The 15,185-nt window shown below is 41.4% G+C and overlaps 2 protein-coding genes across 3 annotated transcripts in view; one reads left to right on the top strand and one right to left on the bottom strand.

The window, feature by feature from the left end:
• The window catches only part of CLTRN (collectrin, amino acid transport regulator), a 40,731-nt gene that overhangs the window by 5,953 nt on the left and 19,593 nt on the right, over positions 1 to 15,185 (bottom strand). For both annotated transcript variants that reach the window (XM_064364507.1, XM_012434659.2), the window contains exons 4-5: positions 11,262 to 11,375; positions 5,536 to 5,730 (exon numbers count right to left, since the gene is read on the bottom strand). In XM_064364507.1, coding sequence (XP_064220577.1) covers positions 5,536 to 5,730; positions 11,262 to 11,375 — 309 coding nt within the window. The remainder of the gene's footprint in view (positions 1 to 5,535; positions 5,731 to 11,261; positions 11,376 to 15,185) is intronic.
• LOC110569123 (POM121-like protein 2) lies at positions 12,610 to 13,685 on the top strand. Its single transcript, XM_021674822.2, has one exon. It carries the CDS (start codon positions 12,993 to 12,995, stop codon positions 13,683 to 13,685), a length of 693 nt encoding a protein of 230 aa, XP_021530497.1. The 5' UTR covers positions 12,610 to 12,992.

The following is a 15,185-nucleotide window of genomic DNA, read 5'->3' as shown; positions in this document are numbered from 1 at the left end:
CCCAGCTTTGTTACTATAAGATTTAATCTCCTTCTAGGCAAGGACCATCCACGTTATCTATGTTTGTCTCATCCACAATACATACTATAGCTCCTATCACAGAAAGGATGGTCAATAAAGGAGTAAAATATTTTTACTTATCTGGGCTTTGGTTTCTGTAGGGGTGGATTTGGATCTTTGTTAAGGTCCCTTCCTAAGACCCAGTCGTGACCTTAGATCCAAGTAAGGTCTATTCAACATCAATTCTAGTATGTACATGTAAATCTGAAATTGTTCTGTGTCCATGACTCTCCCTGTAAACCACAAAGTGCCAGGTTATATCAAATTAGCACTTTACAACTGCTTTGTATGGTCATGCTAGTAAGTTAAATTGATATAGCACTTTCTAGCATATAAACCATGTATCTTCTCTGATTTTGTCTTCTTATCACTATACTATTTAACAAAGTATTATTATCATTTTCCTTATGTGACTTGCTCAAGGACACAGCTAAGGAATGCCAGAGCCTGAGACTGCAACCCAAAACCAAGAGTCTTAGTGCAGTGCTCTTCCCATGAAAACACACATCACATTATCAACTTCATCACCATCACCATCACCATCATAACCATTATCACTAACACCATCATCATTATCACTACCATCATAAAATTGACCATATAGCCAATACATCTACTTCTAGGCTGTGCTAGACACTAAATCTAGTAGAGACATTATTGTGAAGTATATGCAGTTCATCCTGGTTGCCTTCCCACTTGTTCTGCTCCCTAATTGTTGCCTCAAATTTTAAAAAATTACTTTTCCAACTTTTTTCCTTCAGCGAATCTCTCATTTCCACAAACTGCTATTCTTAACTAGAGGGCAATAGAGGAGCAACCTCTTCTAGGTATTTCACAAAGAGGTGGCAGATGTAGCAATGTACTAGATCTGGGTGGTACAGGTTTTCAAGGGCTGATTGCTAAATATTCAGAATCTTTCAGCCTTGATGAGAAATTGGCAAATACTACAAATCAGGGTATTTTTTAGAGAGAGAGCTGGTTAACCAATTCACCACTATTGTGGTGACCAGTAGACCTCACAGGATTATTTGCATTTTAAAACAAGTGTTTATTCAGCATCAAAATAGACACTTAGACCAATGGAACAGAGACACTTAGACCAATGGCACAGAATAGCAAGGATAGAAATAAATCCATGCACTTATGGTCAACAGATCTTCATCAAAGGTGGCAAGAACACACAATGAGGAAAGAACAATCTGTTCAATAAGAGGTGTTAGGAAAACTAGATATCTAGATGCAAAAGAATGAAACTGGATTGTCATCTCATACCAAATACAAAAATCAACTCAAAATAGATTAAAAACTTAAACATAAGACCTGAAACTGTAAAACTACTAGAAGAAAACATACGAGAGAAGCTCCATGACGTTGGTCTGGGCAGTGAGTTTTTGGATATGATCCCAAAAGCACAACTACAAATTCAAAAACAGACAAACGGAATTTACACCAAAGTAAAATGTTTCTGCACAGCAAAAGAGTTAACATCAAAAAATATATAAGAAACTCAAACAACTCAATAACAAGAAAACAAATAACCCAATTTAGAAATGGGCAAAGGATGTGAATAGAAAATTTTCAAAAGAAGACATACAAATGGCCAACGAGTATATGAAAAAAATGCTCAACATCACTAATCATCAGGGAAATGCAATTCAAAACCACAATGAGATATCACCTCACACCTGTTAGAATACCTATTATCAAAAAGACAAAACATAGCAAGTGTTGGTGAGGATATGGAGAAAAGGGAACCCTGGGACACTACTGCAGGGAATGTAAATTAGTACAGCCATTATGGAAAACAGTCTGGAAGTTCTTCAAAAAATAAAAAATAAACTACCATATGATCCAGAAATTCCACTTCTAGGTATATACCCAAAAGAATTGAAACCATTATGTCAAAGAGATTTCTGCACTCTCATGTTCAACCCAGTGCTATTCACAACAGCCAAGGTATGGAATCAACCTAAGTGTCCATCAATGAATGAATGGATAAAGAAAATGTGGTACAATGATATATTATTCAGCCTTTAAAAAAAAAGGAAATCCTGACATTTGTGACAATACGGATGAGCCTGAAGAACAGTACACTAAATGAAATAAGCCAAGCACAGAAAGACAAATGCCACATGGTCTCATTTATGTGTAGAATCTAAGATAGTTGAATCCACACAAGCAGAGAGTAGAATGGTGGTTGCCAGGGGCTGGCATGGGTAGGGGTAGATGTTGGTCAAAGGATACAAAGTTTCTGTTAGACAAGAGGAATAAGTTTGGGCAATCTACTGTACAGCATGATGACTACAGTTAATAATTATATATTACGTACTTGAAAATTGCTGAGAGTAGATCTTAAATGCTCACCCCCTAAATTAAGTATGTGATCTCATCCCCTAAAATAAGTATGTGAAGTAATGAATATGTTATTTGATTTAGCCATTTCAGTCAATTATTTGATTTAGGCATTTCATAATACATACATATATCAAAACATCAACTTACATGCCACAAATATATACAATTTTTATTTGTCAACAAAACCTTAATAAAATAAAACAAGCATTTAATAAAATCCCAAGCAATGAGTTGGTGAATTGGAGAAGTTTCTACAGTTTGGTGGAAAATACCAAGATACTTTCCACAATATCTTGGTGGAAAAGAGATCCTTTCCCAGCACCTCTTAATCATAGCAATAGGTTAAGCTGATCTTGGATAATAATAATTACTGTTTATTTAGTGCACACTATACCCTAGGTATTTTATACATATTTATGTCAGTCAGTCCTCATGAAAGCCCTGTGAAACATCATCTTCCTATTGCAGATGGAGAAACTGAGATTCCCTGGAAATCAGGTGACTCAACCAAGATTATACAGGTAAAGGGCATAACTGGTATTTGAGTTTACCTAGTTTGGGCTCCACTGCCACTCTCAGTGTCCCTGAATAATTAATATAATAGTGTTATTGGCAAAGATAACTGAATTGTTAAAGCTTTGCTGAGAAATTTCCTCAATAGTAAGTTTAAATATATATATGTTAGATGACTCTGGCATTCTTCTCCATAGAAGCAGAATGGTGACTTAGATAATCCCATGGTCCCTCCAGGTCTTCTAAGTTTATGATTTTGTACCACACAAACTATGTTCATTATTATCTAATGTATGGATTAGATTGTTGAACATTCCTTTGACCATCTTCCTCAAAACTAAAGGTTTTGGGGTCAATCCTATCTTTTCCATGATTAGAAAGGGCTTTTATTGTAATTTTCAGGGCTCTCCTCACTTCAAACTGCACCCTTTCCTTGCATTTGAAGCAACATTTTGTCCGGGAGAAACCCACCACAAATTGTGTCAAACTTAAAACACAACAAACAATTTATCTTCAGAAGGTTGTCTTAATTTTCCTGACTATATTTGCTAATTATTGATGCTCTCCCGGTTTACACAAGAGATTTGTCCATCTGCTTTCCCAGTTTGAACATGAAATAAATTTGTGAAGGCAAGGCTGTGACAACAGCCTCACCTCTCCCAGGCAACAGATTATAATGCTACACACCCAATTATTATATTACTGCAGAATCTGCTCAGAAGGAAAGAGATAGCTGATCCCAGCACAAACTAGCTGAAAGACCATAAAATAATAGTAACAGCTAACACTTATTGAGCACTCACTGTGTGCCAGATACCACTCTAAGCACTCTATGTATTAACTCTTTTTATCCCGCCAAGTTAATTATTTCCAGTACACCTCACTGTCACTCTAGAAAAGTTATCTATTTACAAACAGTAAAAATAAACTTAACCAGCTTGACTCTAGCACCACAAATTATATTCTCCTAAGTTTGGTTTCCCTGACTCATTATGCTTCCTGATATCCGTACAGTTAATGGATTATATACAAGGGCAGAATCTAAGAGATAAATACGTTGAAACCAAGCAATCTATCTCCAGAGTCCATTCTTCTAACTCCTACGCTACATTATACTAGTGAGGAAATTAGAAATCAAGTAGATGGAGTAAATTCACTAATGTTACAGTTGTTAGAAGACAGAATCACAGCATCTCAAGATTAATACAAAACAAAAATATTAAACATAGGTATTCAATCATTGCATGAGAATATTTCTTAATATTTTCAAAAGAAAAACCAAAACAAGCCAAAATCATCAAAAAAATCAGGCAAGTGTAACTTGATCCTAATCTCTGAATTTAATTTGAGGACTAGACAGAAAATTTATTTCATAGCATTTTACCTATCATTTGCGAATAAAATTACAAAGCCCAATAATTAAAATTATTACCTTCTGTTAGTTACTAGGTGAAACATATGGAAAGTAGTAAACTTCAAGAGGAGCATTTAGTCAAACACATACTTACTTGGTGAAACACATCCCACATGTCCCATGTAGGAACCAACACTTTTGAAAACCATGTCCTTGTTGTGTTCAAATGCATGACACTGTAATTATCACTTACCAGAATTCCTTTTCCATAGTATCACAAGGGAAGGTTAGAAGCATTAAAGTTTGTAGTGAAAAGCTGAGGATTTTTCTATCTTCCCCACTGGATTAGAGGTACTGGTAAACAAAATCATGCTGAGAAATCCTGTCTCCTCTTCTTCTCCACTACCTCAGTAACTTCCCTAGAGGTATTAAATTCCCTCTTGAAGCAGTATCAATAATTTAGACATCTAAGTTTGCAAGTGCCCCACAGAAGTTTTCAAGTGCCCCCAGAATCTAGGTAAACGAGCTCAAGAAGTGAAAATCTACCTATAGATTGTTAAATTGAAAGCTCTCAAATTCAATGAATTAGAATAATCTGGGTATTCATTAAAATGCATCCCTTCAGAGATTCTAATCTAGTGGGTCTGCAATAGGGCCAAGGAATCTATATGTTAAACAAATGTTCCAGGTGATTCTGATGCTGAGAGTTGATTTAAAGGCCATGAGAAACACAGCTCTTTTTAGTATCATAGGCACACTAGGGATGAGTGTCTATCAAAGGGAGGGAAGTATAAAAAGGCACAAAGACATCTGGGACAAGATGGTAGCCTGCATGCACTGGGCTAAGAAGAGGTAAGCCAAGGTAGGGAGGCATGGAACTATGAAACTGCTGGCATTTGGATGTGGATGACTACCAAAGATTAACTCTGCCTACCCAAAAAGTTTGTTTAGCTCCTTATATCCAGCTTACAAAATCACAACACAGATACTAAAGTCAAGTCTGGATATGAAACATTTATGTGGTACAGAATAGAGGGAAAGATAGTTGTGAAAGAAGCCTAGTTAAGTAACGGACATCGGACTCTAAAATATATCTAAAGACAAGAGCATAAGTGATACTTTTGAAAATCAATTTTTTCAAAGTTTCAAATTTAAGGCATTATCTTTAGCCAGAGGAAAATCCTCTCCTGATTTGTCCAAGTCATGAGAAAATAAGAAAATGCTCTTTCAATCACTCCCTTTAAATATCTTACCTTCTACGTTGCCGGATCCCTGATAAAATCAGTAGTGTAATTGCAACTATGACGATGCAAAATATCACACCAAATATAATAATCCAGATGGGCACAGATGGGTCCGTGGGTGGTGCAAGTGTGGAAGGAATTTTTAAAAATTCCAGAGTTTGGTCATTCAGAGAGAAGGCATTGTTGATCCGGTTCCTGTTCATTCTAAAATGCAGTGATAATTAAAAATGAACAAAATAAGACAGAAAAATCCTATTAAGACCAAGTACAAACCTGTTTCTCCATGATTATAAATATCTCTATAAACAAAGCATCCTCCTGGCAGGAGACTTCAAGTTGACTAGAAAGTTTGCTGAGGGCAATCATGTCAGTTTCTCTTAAGTTACAGTGCTGGCTGCCAGAGGGATGCCAATGTAACCACTGCTGCCCCCATTGTTGTGAATATCCAGATGTCCTGAGCTTTGAGCTCTGTCCACCATGTTTTATTTCCTGAGAGGTAGTAAGGTAGGAGGAGGGACTCGTCTCTGGAGGTAGGGCTCTGACCCTGGACCAAATTGAGGACTGACTAAAACGGAGCTGGGTTGGGGGAGTAGCTTTCCATCAGACATGCCCACCAGTGTGCCATGTCAGTTTACCATTGCCATGGCAACACCTGGGAGTTACCAACCCTTTCCATGGCAATGACCTGATGACCCCAAAGTTATTACACTTCCCTAGAAATTTCTGCATAAACTGCTCCTTAGTCTACATGTAATTAAAAGTGGGTATAAATATGACTGCAAAACTGCCCTGAGCTGCTACTCTCTGCCTACAGGGTAGTCCTGCTCTGCAGGAGCAGTCACAGAGCACTAACATCACTGGTGCTGTAATACCGCCTCTTCAATAAAGTTGGTTTCTTCTACTTCTGGCTCTCCCTTGAATTCTTTCCTGGGAAAAGTCCAGAACCCTCATGGGCTAGGCCCCACTTTGGGTTTCACCTGTCCTGTGTGAGTACCCTCTAGATTAGAATGACAAAGCTCTATTTAAGGTCACTTACATAAATATCACACGCCCCAAAAGTAAAATTACATGTAAAATATGGGTGATGAACATGAGAAGTAAAGAAAACCAGAAGCAAAAAAGAAAACATGAATCAGGAGTGGTTTCAAATCCATCAACTTGATCTTGATCTTTTTTATCATCAATTCAACAAACATTTGCCAAAAACTTACTAAATATCAAATACTGTGCTAGATGCTAGAGATAGAACATGAAATTAAAATACCAAAGAGCTTATAGTCTAGAAGAGTTACAGACTAGTAGATCCACAACTACAGTGTGGTGCAAAATATTCCGTGAAACAGGCAAATATGGGCACAGTATGAGCAGAGGGAAAGGCCAAGAACACCATAGAGAGAAGTCAGAGCTGCTTTGCTATGGAGGCCATTTTTGAGCTCTGTTTCGAGGGACAAGTATGAATTTTTTAGATCAAAGTATGTAGTGAGCATAGGAATGGAGACATGGTAAAGTAAGACTTGTTCAGCAGACTGCAAATAGTTCCATAGGACTAAAGGCAATAATAGTTTAGGAGTTCAAAAGCTTAGAAAAATGTTACTTTTCCTAGGAAATATGTACATTTTTAGTGGTGGTGGCAGTTAAGGAGAGGTTGGTAGCAAAGACTTATTTAATTAAAACAAAAGAAGTGAATTTCTAACTGGAATTTGTAAACTGGAGAGTCCTTGGAGATATTTTATGACCTTTATTGAATTCGTACTATGCAAGCTGACTTTATCTACCTCTAGAGCGGCCCTGGAAAACAGAAATATAATGCAGCCTCGTGTGACTTAAAATTTTTTAGTAGCTGCACTAAAAGAAACAGGTGAAACTAATTTTAATAATAAATTTTTTGTCTAATATATCCAAAAATATATAATTTCAACATGTAATCAGTATTGAGTTGGCTTTGCATATTTTATGTTTGTTTATTTGTTTGTTTGAGATAGCCATGATCATTGCCGGTCTCATTGCAGCCTCGAACTCCTGGACTCAAGCAATCCTCCTGTGTCAATCTCCCAAGTAGCTAAGCCTACAGTTGTGTACCAACACACCTGGCTCTGTGTGTGTGTGTATATGTGTGTGTTTAGACAAGGTCTCGCTATGTTGTCCAGGCTGGGGCTCCACATTTGATTTTGTACTATGTCTTTGAAATCTGGTTTATATTTTACACTGTGAGCACATTTAACTTTGGGCTAGCCACACTTCAACTGCTTTATAACCACATGTGGCTGGTGGCTACGGTACTGAATAGCCCAAGTCTACAGCCTGACAGTACAGCTTGAGAATCTCTGCAGGCCAGCACCAGGCTATCAGGAAAGACCTCCTTCAGTAAATAAAAATCTATGCTGAGGCATGATTATTCATGGATGTGAGAGCGAACTCTAGCCAAATAATCTACAGCAAGGGATAATTTAAAAGTCATTTTTATCAAACAATTGAATATTTCCCTTTGTCATAACCTAATATTGATCATCTGAGAACACAAACTTTTCCACAAAATAATGAAACCCACTGCTAAGATGTAACTCAGAGGAAAATGAAAAATTGCTCTGCATTCTCATTCTATCTTCCTGGTTCATTAACGCTTTGTTACTTTCTCACTCTAGGCTTGGAATGTATTCTATCACCTCTCAGACTGACTGGAAGTTCTAGCTCAGGTACATATTAAATCTGTTCCACCATTGGAATCATCAGTTGGCATCAAGCATCATGTATATCTTTCAGCCAAGAGTGGTGTTGAATTAGGCCAGGCCCTCACAAAAGAACTAAAACAGACATCTTGGAATTAGTTGGTCACTCTTTACCTCATACCATGTATACTCTGCATCAGTAAAAAGTCCAGTGCTCTGTTTTGCCCATTTCAAGTATTTTACTTGAATTCTGTAATTCTCTTTCTGTTGGCTATCCCCACTTCCTAAATAGCTTCTCCTGCTAGGACATTTGAAATAGACATTTCGTTGTGAACATATTCATGTACTTCCCAGACCTTCACCCTAAGCACTCTGTGTAAAGGAATGACCAACCAATTTTAAGATGTCTGTTTTAGTTCTTTGTGTACTCTGGTCAACAGGAAAAATCACTGGATATGGTGGCAGCATGCCTAGGTTCAAGTCCTCACTCTTTCTTTCTAGCATGGTGGCCTTAACAAATCAGTTAATCTCCCTGAGCCTCAGTTTCTTGATTTATAAAGGAGAGATAATAATAATTACTCAAAAAGTATTGGCGTTGGCTGGGTGTAGTAGCTCATGCCTATAACCCCAGCATTTTGAGAGTTTGAGGTGGGAGGATCGCCTGAAACCAGTTCAAGGCCAACCTGGGCAACATAGCAAGATCCCATCTCTACAAAAAAAATAAAAATAAAAATTAGCCAGGTGTAGTGGCACATCCCTGTAGTCCCAGCTACTCAGGAGGCTGAGAAAGGAGGATCACTTGAACCTCAGGAGTTCAAGGCTGCAGTGAGCTCACTCTCCTTTTTTTCACTCTATCTTTCTTTTGTGGCATTGTTTCCTTTATATTAACATTTCCCAGACTCCCCAAGCACTCACTCTTCCTCCTCCCATCAACTAAAGGCCTGGTTTAACCCAGTGCCTTCATTTTCCTTGTAGCCCCCATAGATCATAAGACATAAATAAACTTTTTTTAACGTAAATTATATTTATAATTCTTACTCCCTAAGTAGTTAAAGTCTTAACAGTCTTCTTAGTAGCAGTGAAGAAGCAATTTAGTTCAAACTTTCTTGTTAGGGCACATTCAACCATTCCTCACTGGCATAGATCTTCAGTGCCTTTGCTTCAGCAAAAGAAATAGATGATGTTCACAAAAACCTTTGGCATTGGTTATATACTCATTATCCCAAGTGTTAACATTTTACAAAGAGCTAAAATCCACTAGGTATTCCTCCTTGGTAAAAAGAATAATATGTACTTCAGTAACTTGTTTTTTTTTTTTTTTTTTTTACTTTAGGTTCTGGGGTACATGTGCAGGTCATGCAGGGTTGCTGTACAGGTGCATACTATATCCGGCATTTCTCCCCATGTTATCCCTCCCCACCCTTCCTACCCCCCATTGTCCCTCCCCTAGCCCCCACCAACTGCCCTCAGTGTGTGATGCTCCTCTCCCTGAGTCCACGTGTTCTCATTATTCAACACTCGCCTATGAGTGAGAACATGCGGTGTTTGGTTTTCTGTTCTTGTGTCAGTTTGCTGAGATGATGGTTTCTGGATTCATCCAAGTCCCTACAAAGGACAGGAACTTGTCGGTTTTTATGGCTGCATAGTATTTCATGGTGTATATGTGCCACATTTTCTTTGTCCAGTCTATCAGTGATGGGCACTTGGGTTGGTTCCAGGTCTTTGCTATTGTATACAGGGCTGCTATGAACATACGTGTGCCGTAACTTGTAAATTTTTTGTGGGGAGAGTTACTTTGTTTTATTCTAGTTTATTTCCTGAGCTAATTTTTCCAGTATACCTTTGCCCAACATCAATCACGTGTGGTATTTGAAGTTTTGATGCACACTAAATGCACAGTAATTAAAAGAAGTACAAGTTGCATCCTCCTAATTCTTGGAAGTCAAGAATTCATTTCACTTTTGAGTTTCTCATGATCAGAAGGAGGGGAGGAGTGCAACTGTTGGGAAAAAATGTAAAATACTTGAAATGGGCAAAACAGAATACTGGACTTTTTCCCGATTGTCCTACTGAAAGCACCTTTCTAGGCAATTTCCATCTCTTATGGTCTTTGAGCTATTTTACAAATCCATAAGTTCTTGAAAACTGACATAATGTAAATAATTCCTGTCCATACAAAATCAAATGAACTGTGTCTAGTGGAACGTAATTGGTTACTGTCTGAAAAATAGACTGATGCATCTTTATGTAAACGCATTTTGCCATTCTTCATTTTCTATATATGGGTGATTTCTTGAAGTCTCCTTGAAAATGATTTTAACATGTTACTAGTGTCCTCATTAACTAATGAGATAATAAAATTTTTACAGTAATCATGTTTAGTTTGTATGAGAGTCATGATTTTACCATTTAAAAAAAAAATTATGTCTTTTGGCCAAGTGCAGTGGCTCATGCCTATAATCCCAGCACTTTGGGAGGCCAAGGCAGGCAGATCATGAGGTCAGGAGCTTGAGACCACCTTGGCCAGCATGGTGAAACCATGCCTCTACTAAAAATACAAAAAATTAGCCAGGCATGGTGGTACGTGCCTATAATCCCAGCTACTTGGGAGGCTGGGGCAGAAGAATTGCTCAAACCCGGGAGGCAGAGGTTGCAGTGAGCCAAGATCGCGCCACTGCACTCCACCCTGGGCGACAGAGTGAGACTCCATCTCAATAAAAAAAAAAAATTATATTTTTAAAGTAAAGACTATATATTGACTGAAAAAGGGAAGCTATTGGGTTCCTACCTTCTGCTTACTCAATGCTGGTGGTACCACCACCCCTCCAGCTGTGACAATAAAAATGTCTCCAGACATTGCCAAATGTCTCCTTGAAGGTAAAATTGCCCCTGGACAAGAACCACTGATCTATATTCATCTCTTACAGAAATTAACAAAATGAAATCTTTGACATTTTAATAAATAACTCACATGTGAAACAGAGAAAACTCTTCAATATCTATTTTTAAAAACAGTTGAATTAATCAGCAAGTTGATTGACCATAGAAGGCATATTTAAGGGTGATTACCTTATGGCTAACTGCACCTCAACAGCAGGAAGGGTGTGATTTTTTGAAGGGTCTGTAACCACGAACCAGAATGATACCCTCTGGGTTACATTGCAAAGTAGGACATGGGAAATTCTGCAAACAGTGGAAAGAAAAAATATATTAGAAGAATATCATACCAAATGGTATTAAACCATTCACTCATTATGTCATTTCTACCATTATGAAGAATGATCTCAGTAAGAAGAAAATTATATAGAAAATTCCCATTGTTTCAAAAATCATATACTTGGGGATCATTCCTTACAGGGAATAATAGGGAATCTGCCAAAAAATAATAATAGTCAGTGGAGAGCATTAGGGATCTAATTCTCCATCACCGGTTGGTAACAGCCCCCGTTTTCCCAATGCTTGGCCCTCCCTGAACCACAGAAGCCTTTGGTATTTTCTCATTAAACTCTTTTTAGTGCCCTGCCCATTCAGCCTTTCACTTCTCAGATCCAGACAGAATCTGTGCCCCTTCATGATTCAATACTTGCTCTGTGTGCATCTACTGTCTCTCTTCCACCGCAGCACTGGGGCCAAGCCAAAAGGCACCTTCTGTGTGTACTTTTGAGGAAAAAGTTCTCAAAAACAGTTTCTTTTACATCGCCTTGAACAAACCTCCAAACTTAAGCACTATAATCAATTCACCAGCAATATTTGAGCTCTTTGTTTTGCAGTTACACTTTTCAACTGCAAATTGGAAATGTGACTCACTCTCCTCTGTATTACCATTAAAAGTGAAAGGGGAGAAATGATATTAGTGTTCAGAGAGAGATAATCTGTACATGGATGTACTCAGGAAATTAAAGGAAAGTCCACATAAAATCAACATTGCCAGTGCTAAAACAAAACCTGATGGCTTTCCCGGTTTGCCTAAGAGCAAAATTGCAAACAGCAACATTAACATCCATCCTAGAGAAACAGATATGAGTAAAGGATTTGTTTAGAGCATCCAAGTGTATTGTGATCATTTTCACACTAATCAAAGAGAGCACCCTTCTGTCAACAGGTATCTGCAGTTTTCAGGAAGTCTCTTTTTCTTTTGAGATGGAGTCTTGCTCTATTGCCAGGCTAAAGTGCAGCGATCCCGACTCACTGCAACTTCCGTTTTCCAGTTTCAAGGAATTCTCCTGCCTCAGGCTCCCGAGTAGCTGGGACTACAGGCACGCACCACCACGCCCGGCTAATTTTTTGTATTTTTAGTAGAGACGGGGTTTCACCATGTGGGCCAGGATGGTCTCGATCTCCTGACCTCGTGATCCGCCCGTCTCAGCCTCCCAAAGTGCTGGGATTAGAGGCATGAGCCAACGGACCTGGCAGAAATTCTTCTATGTTCTGCCTTTAAATGTCAGATTCAAAAGTAAAGGCAGCTGCCAGCCCCCTCTGCCCAGAGCTAAGTGTCTGGGACCATCAGTGGGAAGGACCGAGGCTTGAGCCGCCTTAGTCCTCCAGACGGCATGGGGCGCCACCCACCCCCACTGCATCTGCGCCCCATGAGGCTCTGGTGTGGGCGTGGTCTCTGCCCCGTGCGACACCTCGTGGCCAGACCTACCCCGCACACGGCGCCTCGTGCGCTTTCAGACATTTCTACGCCAACGGTCACCGGTCACTGAGCCCTGACACTTGGTCTCTGGCCCTGACCGCAGATTTCTGAAACTTCTGGCAGCCCAGTGTCTACTGGAAGGCCCGACCCACTGCCCCGCTCTCATGGGCAACTACCTGAGCCGCTTCCTGGGCTGGCCCTGGGCCCAGAAGCCGCGCCCAACTCGGAAGCACTGTTCCCAGCGGTCTAGACCCTTGATCCGCTCCCAGGCCCAGGAGCAGTGCAAGGTCATCTACTTCCATGGGAACCGCTGGGTCCGCACCCGGCCCCTCCCCACCGCTCCTCCTGGCCGGGACTACGCCCGCATCCGGAGGGAGATGGTCCCCGAGGCCTGGAGGCGCTTTCCCAACAGGCCGCAGCTGCTGAGCAACGTCTGGCCCGATTACTCCCAGGCTCACCTGGCCTTCATGAAGCGGTGGCTTTTGAATGCCCGCCACCCCCAGCCCGTCCGCAGCCTGGTGCCCGTGAAAATCGCCCCGCCGGAGCGCAGAGGTAACCCGGCACCCAGGCCATCTGCCTTCAGGGCTGTGATGAGAAACGGAGTGGCCCGTGCCTTTGTGCCCAGACCTGGGCTGCTGAGAAGATGCCCCCACTTTGAGCCAGCAGTGTCTCCGAAAAGATGCAGCATCGTCTCACTTCTCCCTGGCGGCCGCCTGCCCCGCTGCAGTAAGTGTGGCCGCCAGGTGCCCGGTCGCAGAGCCACCACAGGAGCGCTGGGCCTGCGGGCAGCACTGCCGCGAAGCCTCAGGCTTGCCTGCGCCCAGAAGGAGTTTCGCCTGCCGGCCATGCGCCTCTGAGCACACCCAGCTTGCTGCCCGGCTCCGAGAGCCAGGCCCCTGCCACCACCTCCTGAGCCTCCAGCCCTCAGCACCTTCAGCCTGCTGACCCCAGTTCCACCCCCACACCGGCCACCGGCCCCGCCAGAGCACTTCCCAGGGCTCCAGCCGACCACTCTGCGAGCCCCAGGCCCACCTCCCCTCTCCCCCAAAACCCTTCCCTTTCCCCTGCCAATTCACTCCTGCCTTCTCCCTCGGGACAGAAGGCATGCTTCTCCCCAGTTTCCCCAGTTTCTGCAATAAAATATCTGTCATTGTTAATAGGTGTCTTTATTACCATAGAGATTGTCACAGTCTTACTTTCAAAGACAACACTGGTTTCTCCAGCTTGGCATTATTACTTGGGCCAGATGGTTCTTTCTTGTTGGTGGAAAGAGGGGAGGAGGAGGGGAGAGGGGAGGAGGGGAGGGGGGAGGGGGGAGGGGGGAGGGGCAGGAAGAGGGGGAAGGGGAGGGGAGGGGGAAGGGGTTGGGGGAGGGGAGGAGGGAGGGGAGCGGGGAAGGGGAGGGGAGGGGGAACGGGTTGGGGGAGTGGAAAGGAGGGAGGAGAAAGGAGGAGGGGAGTGGGGAGGGGGAGGGGAGGGGGGAGGGGGTCGCAGTCCTGTGCATTGCAGGGCCTTAGCAACATCCCTGGCCTCTCACTTCTAGGGGCCAGCAGCACACTCACAGTCCTGACTATCAAACATGGCTCCAGGCCTTGCCAAATAATCCCTGGGAGAGTAGAGAGGTCAAAAGTCATACTGGTGGAGAACCACTGAGGGACAGTGACCTCTACTGGTGGAAACAGGCAAGCCTAGTCCCCTAAAATGTGCGGTTTTATAATACACATCAAAGACGTAGGGAAAAACCAAATGAAGTGGCTCGTGCTTGACAAAAAACATTTTCACCAGTTTTCTAGAATATTTGGGGTGTGAATGATTCCTATGGGCTGGTCTTACTAGCCATCAGGAAATGCAAAATTTTACAAATAATCTATTATTTTAAACTTCAAATTGGCAACAATGTGAAAGTTAAATAATACCAAGCGCTGGTAAAGACACATGGAATTGGAATCCCAGGTGATGCTGTGGAAGCAAAGAGTCCAGCCACTCTGGAGTGACATTTGGAAGTGATTCCTAGAACAGAAAACACAGCTACCAGAAACCCTGTGGCACACATACGCAGACACTGGTGAGGATGTTCTTTTCGACACTTGTCATCACAGCAGAGAATTGGAACAACCTAAATGTCCATCAGGACGGGAATGGAGAAAATAAATATGGTATATGCTGTCGAGGGGAGACTGTTCCACAGATTAAAGGAAAGAAATAGACCAGGGTTTCTCAACATCAGCATGATCTGGCCAGATAATTCTATATTGTGAGGATATTCTGTGCTTTCCAGGATAGTTAGCAGCAAACCTGGCCTCTATCTACCAGGTATCAGGACTACCTCCTGTCGTAACAATCAAAAATGGCTAGAG

The sequence above is a fragment of the Aotus nancymaae genome, unplaced genomic scaffold (genome assembly GCF_030222135.1).
Source record: "Aotus nancymaae isolate 86718 unplaced genomic scaffold, 86718_ANA_hifiasm-v0.15.2.pri h1tg000058l, whole genome shotgun sequence".
In the NCBI taxonomy this organism is placed as follows: Eukaryota; Metazoa; Chordata; class Mammalia; order Primates; family Aotidae; genus Aotus; species Aotus nancymaae.
Note: the sequence above shows the minus strand (reverse complement) of the source record. Positions and strands in the feature narration are given on the sequence as shown.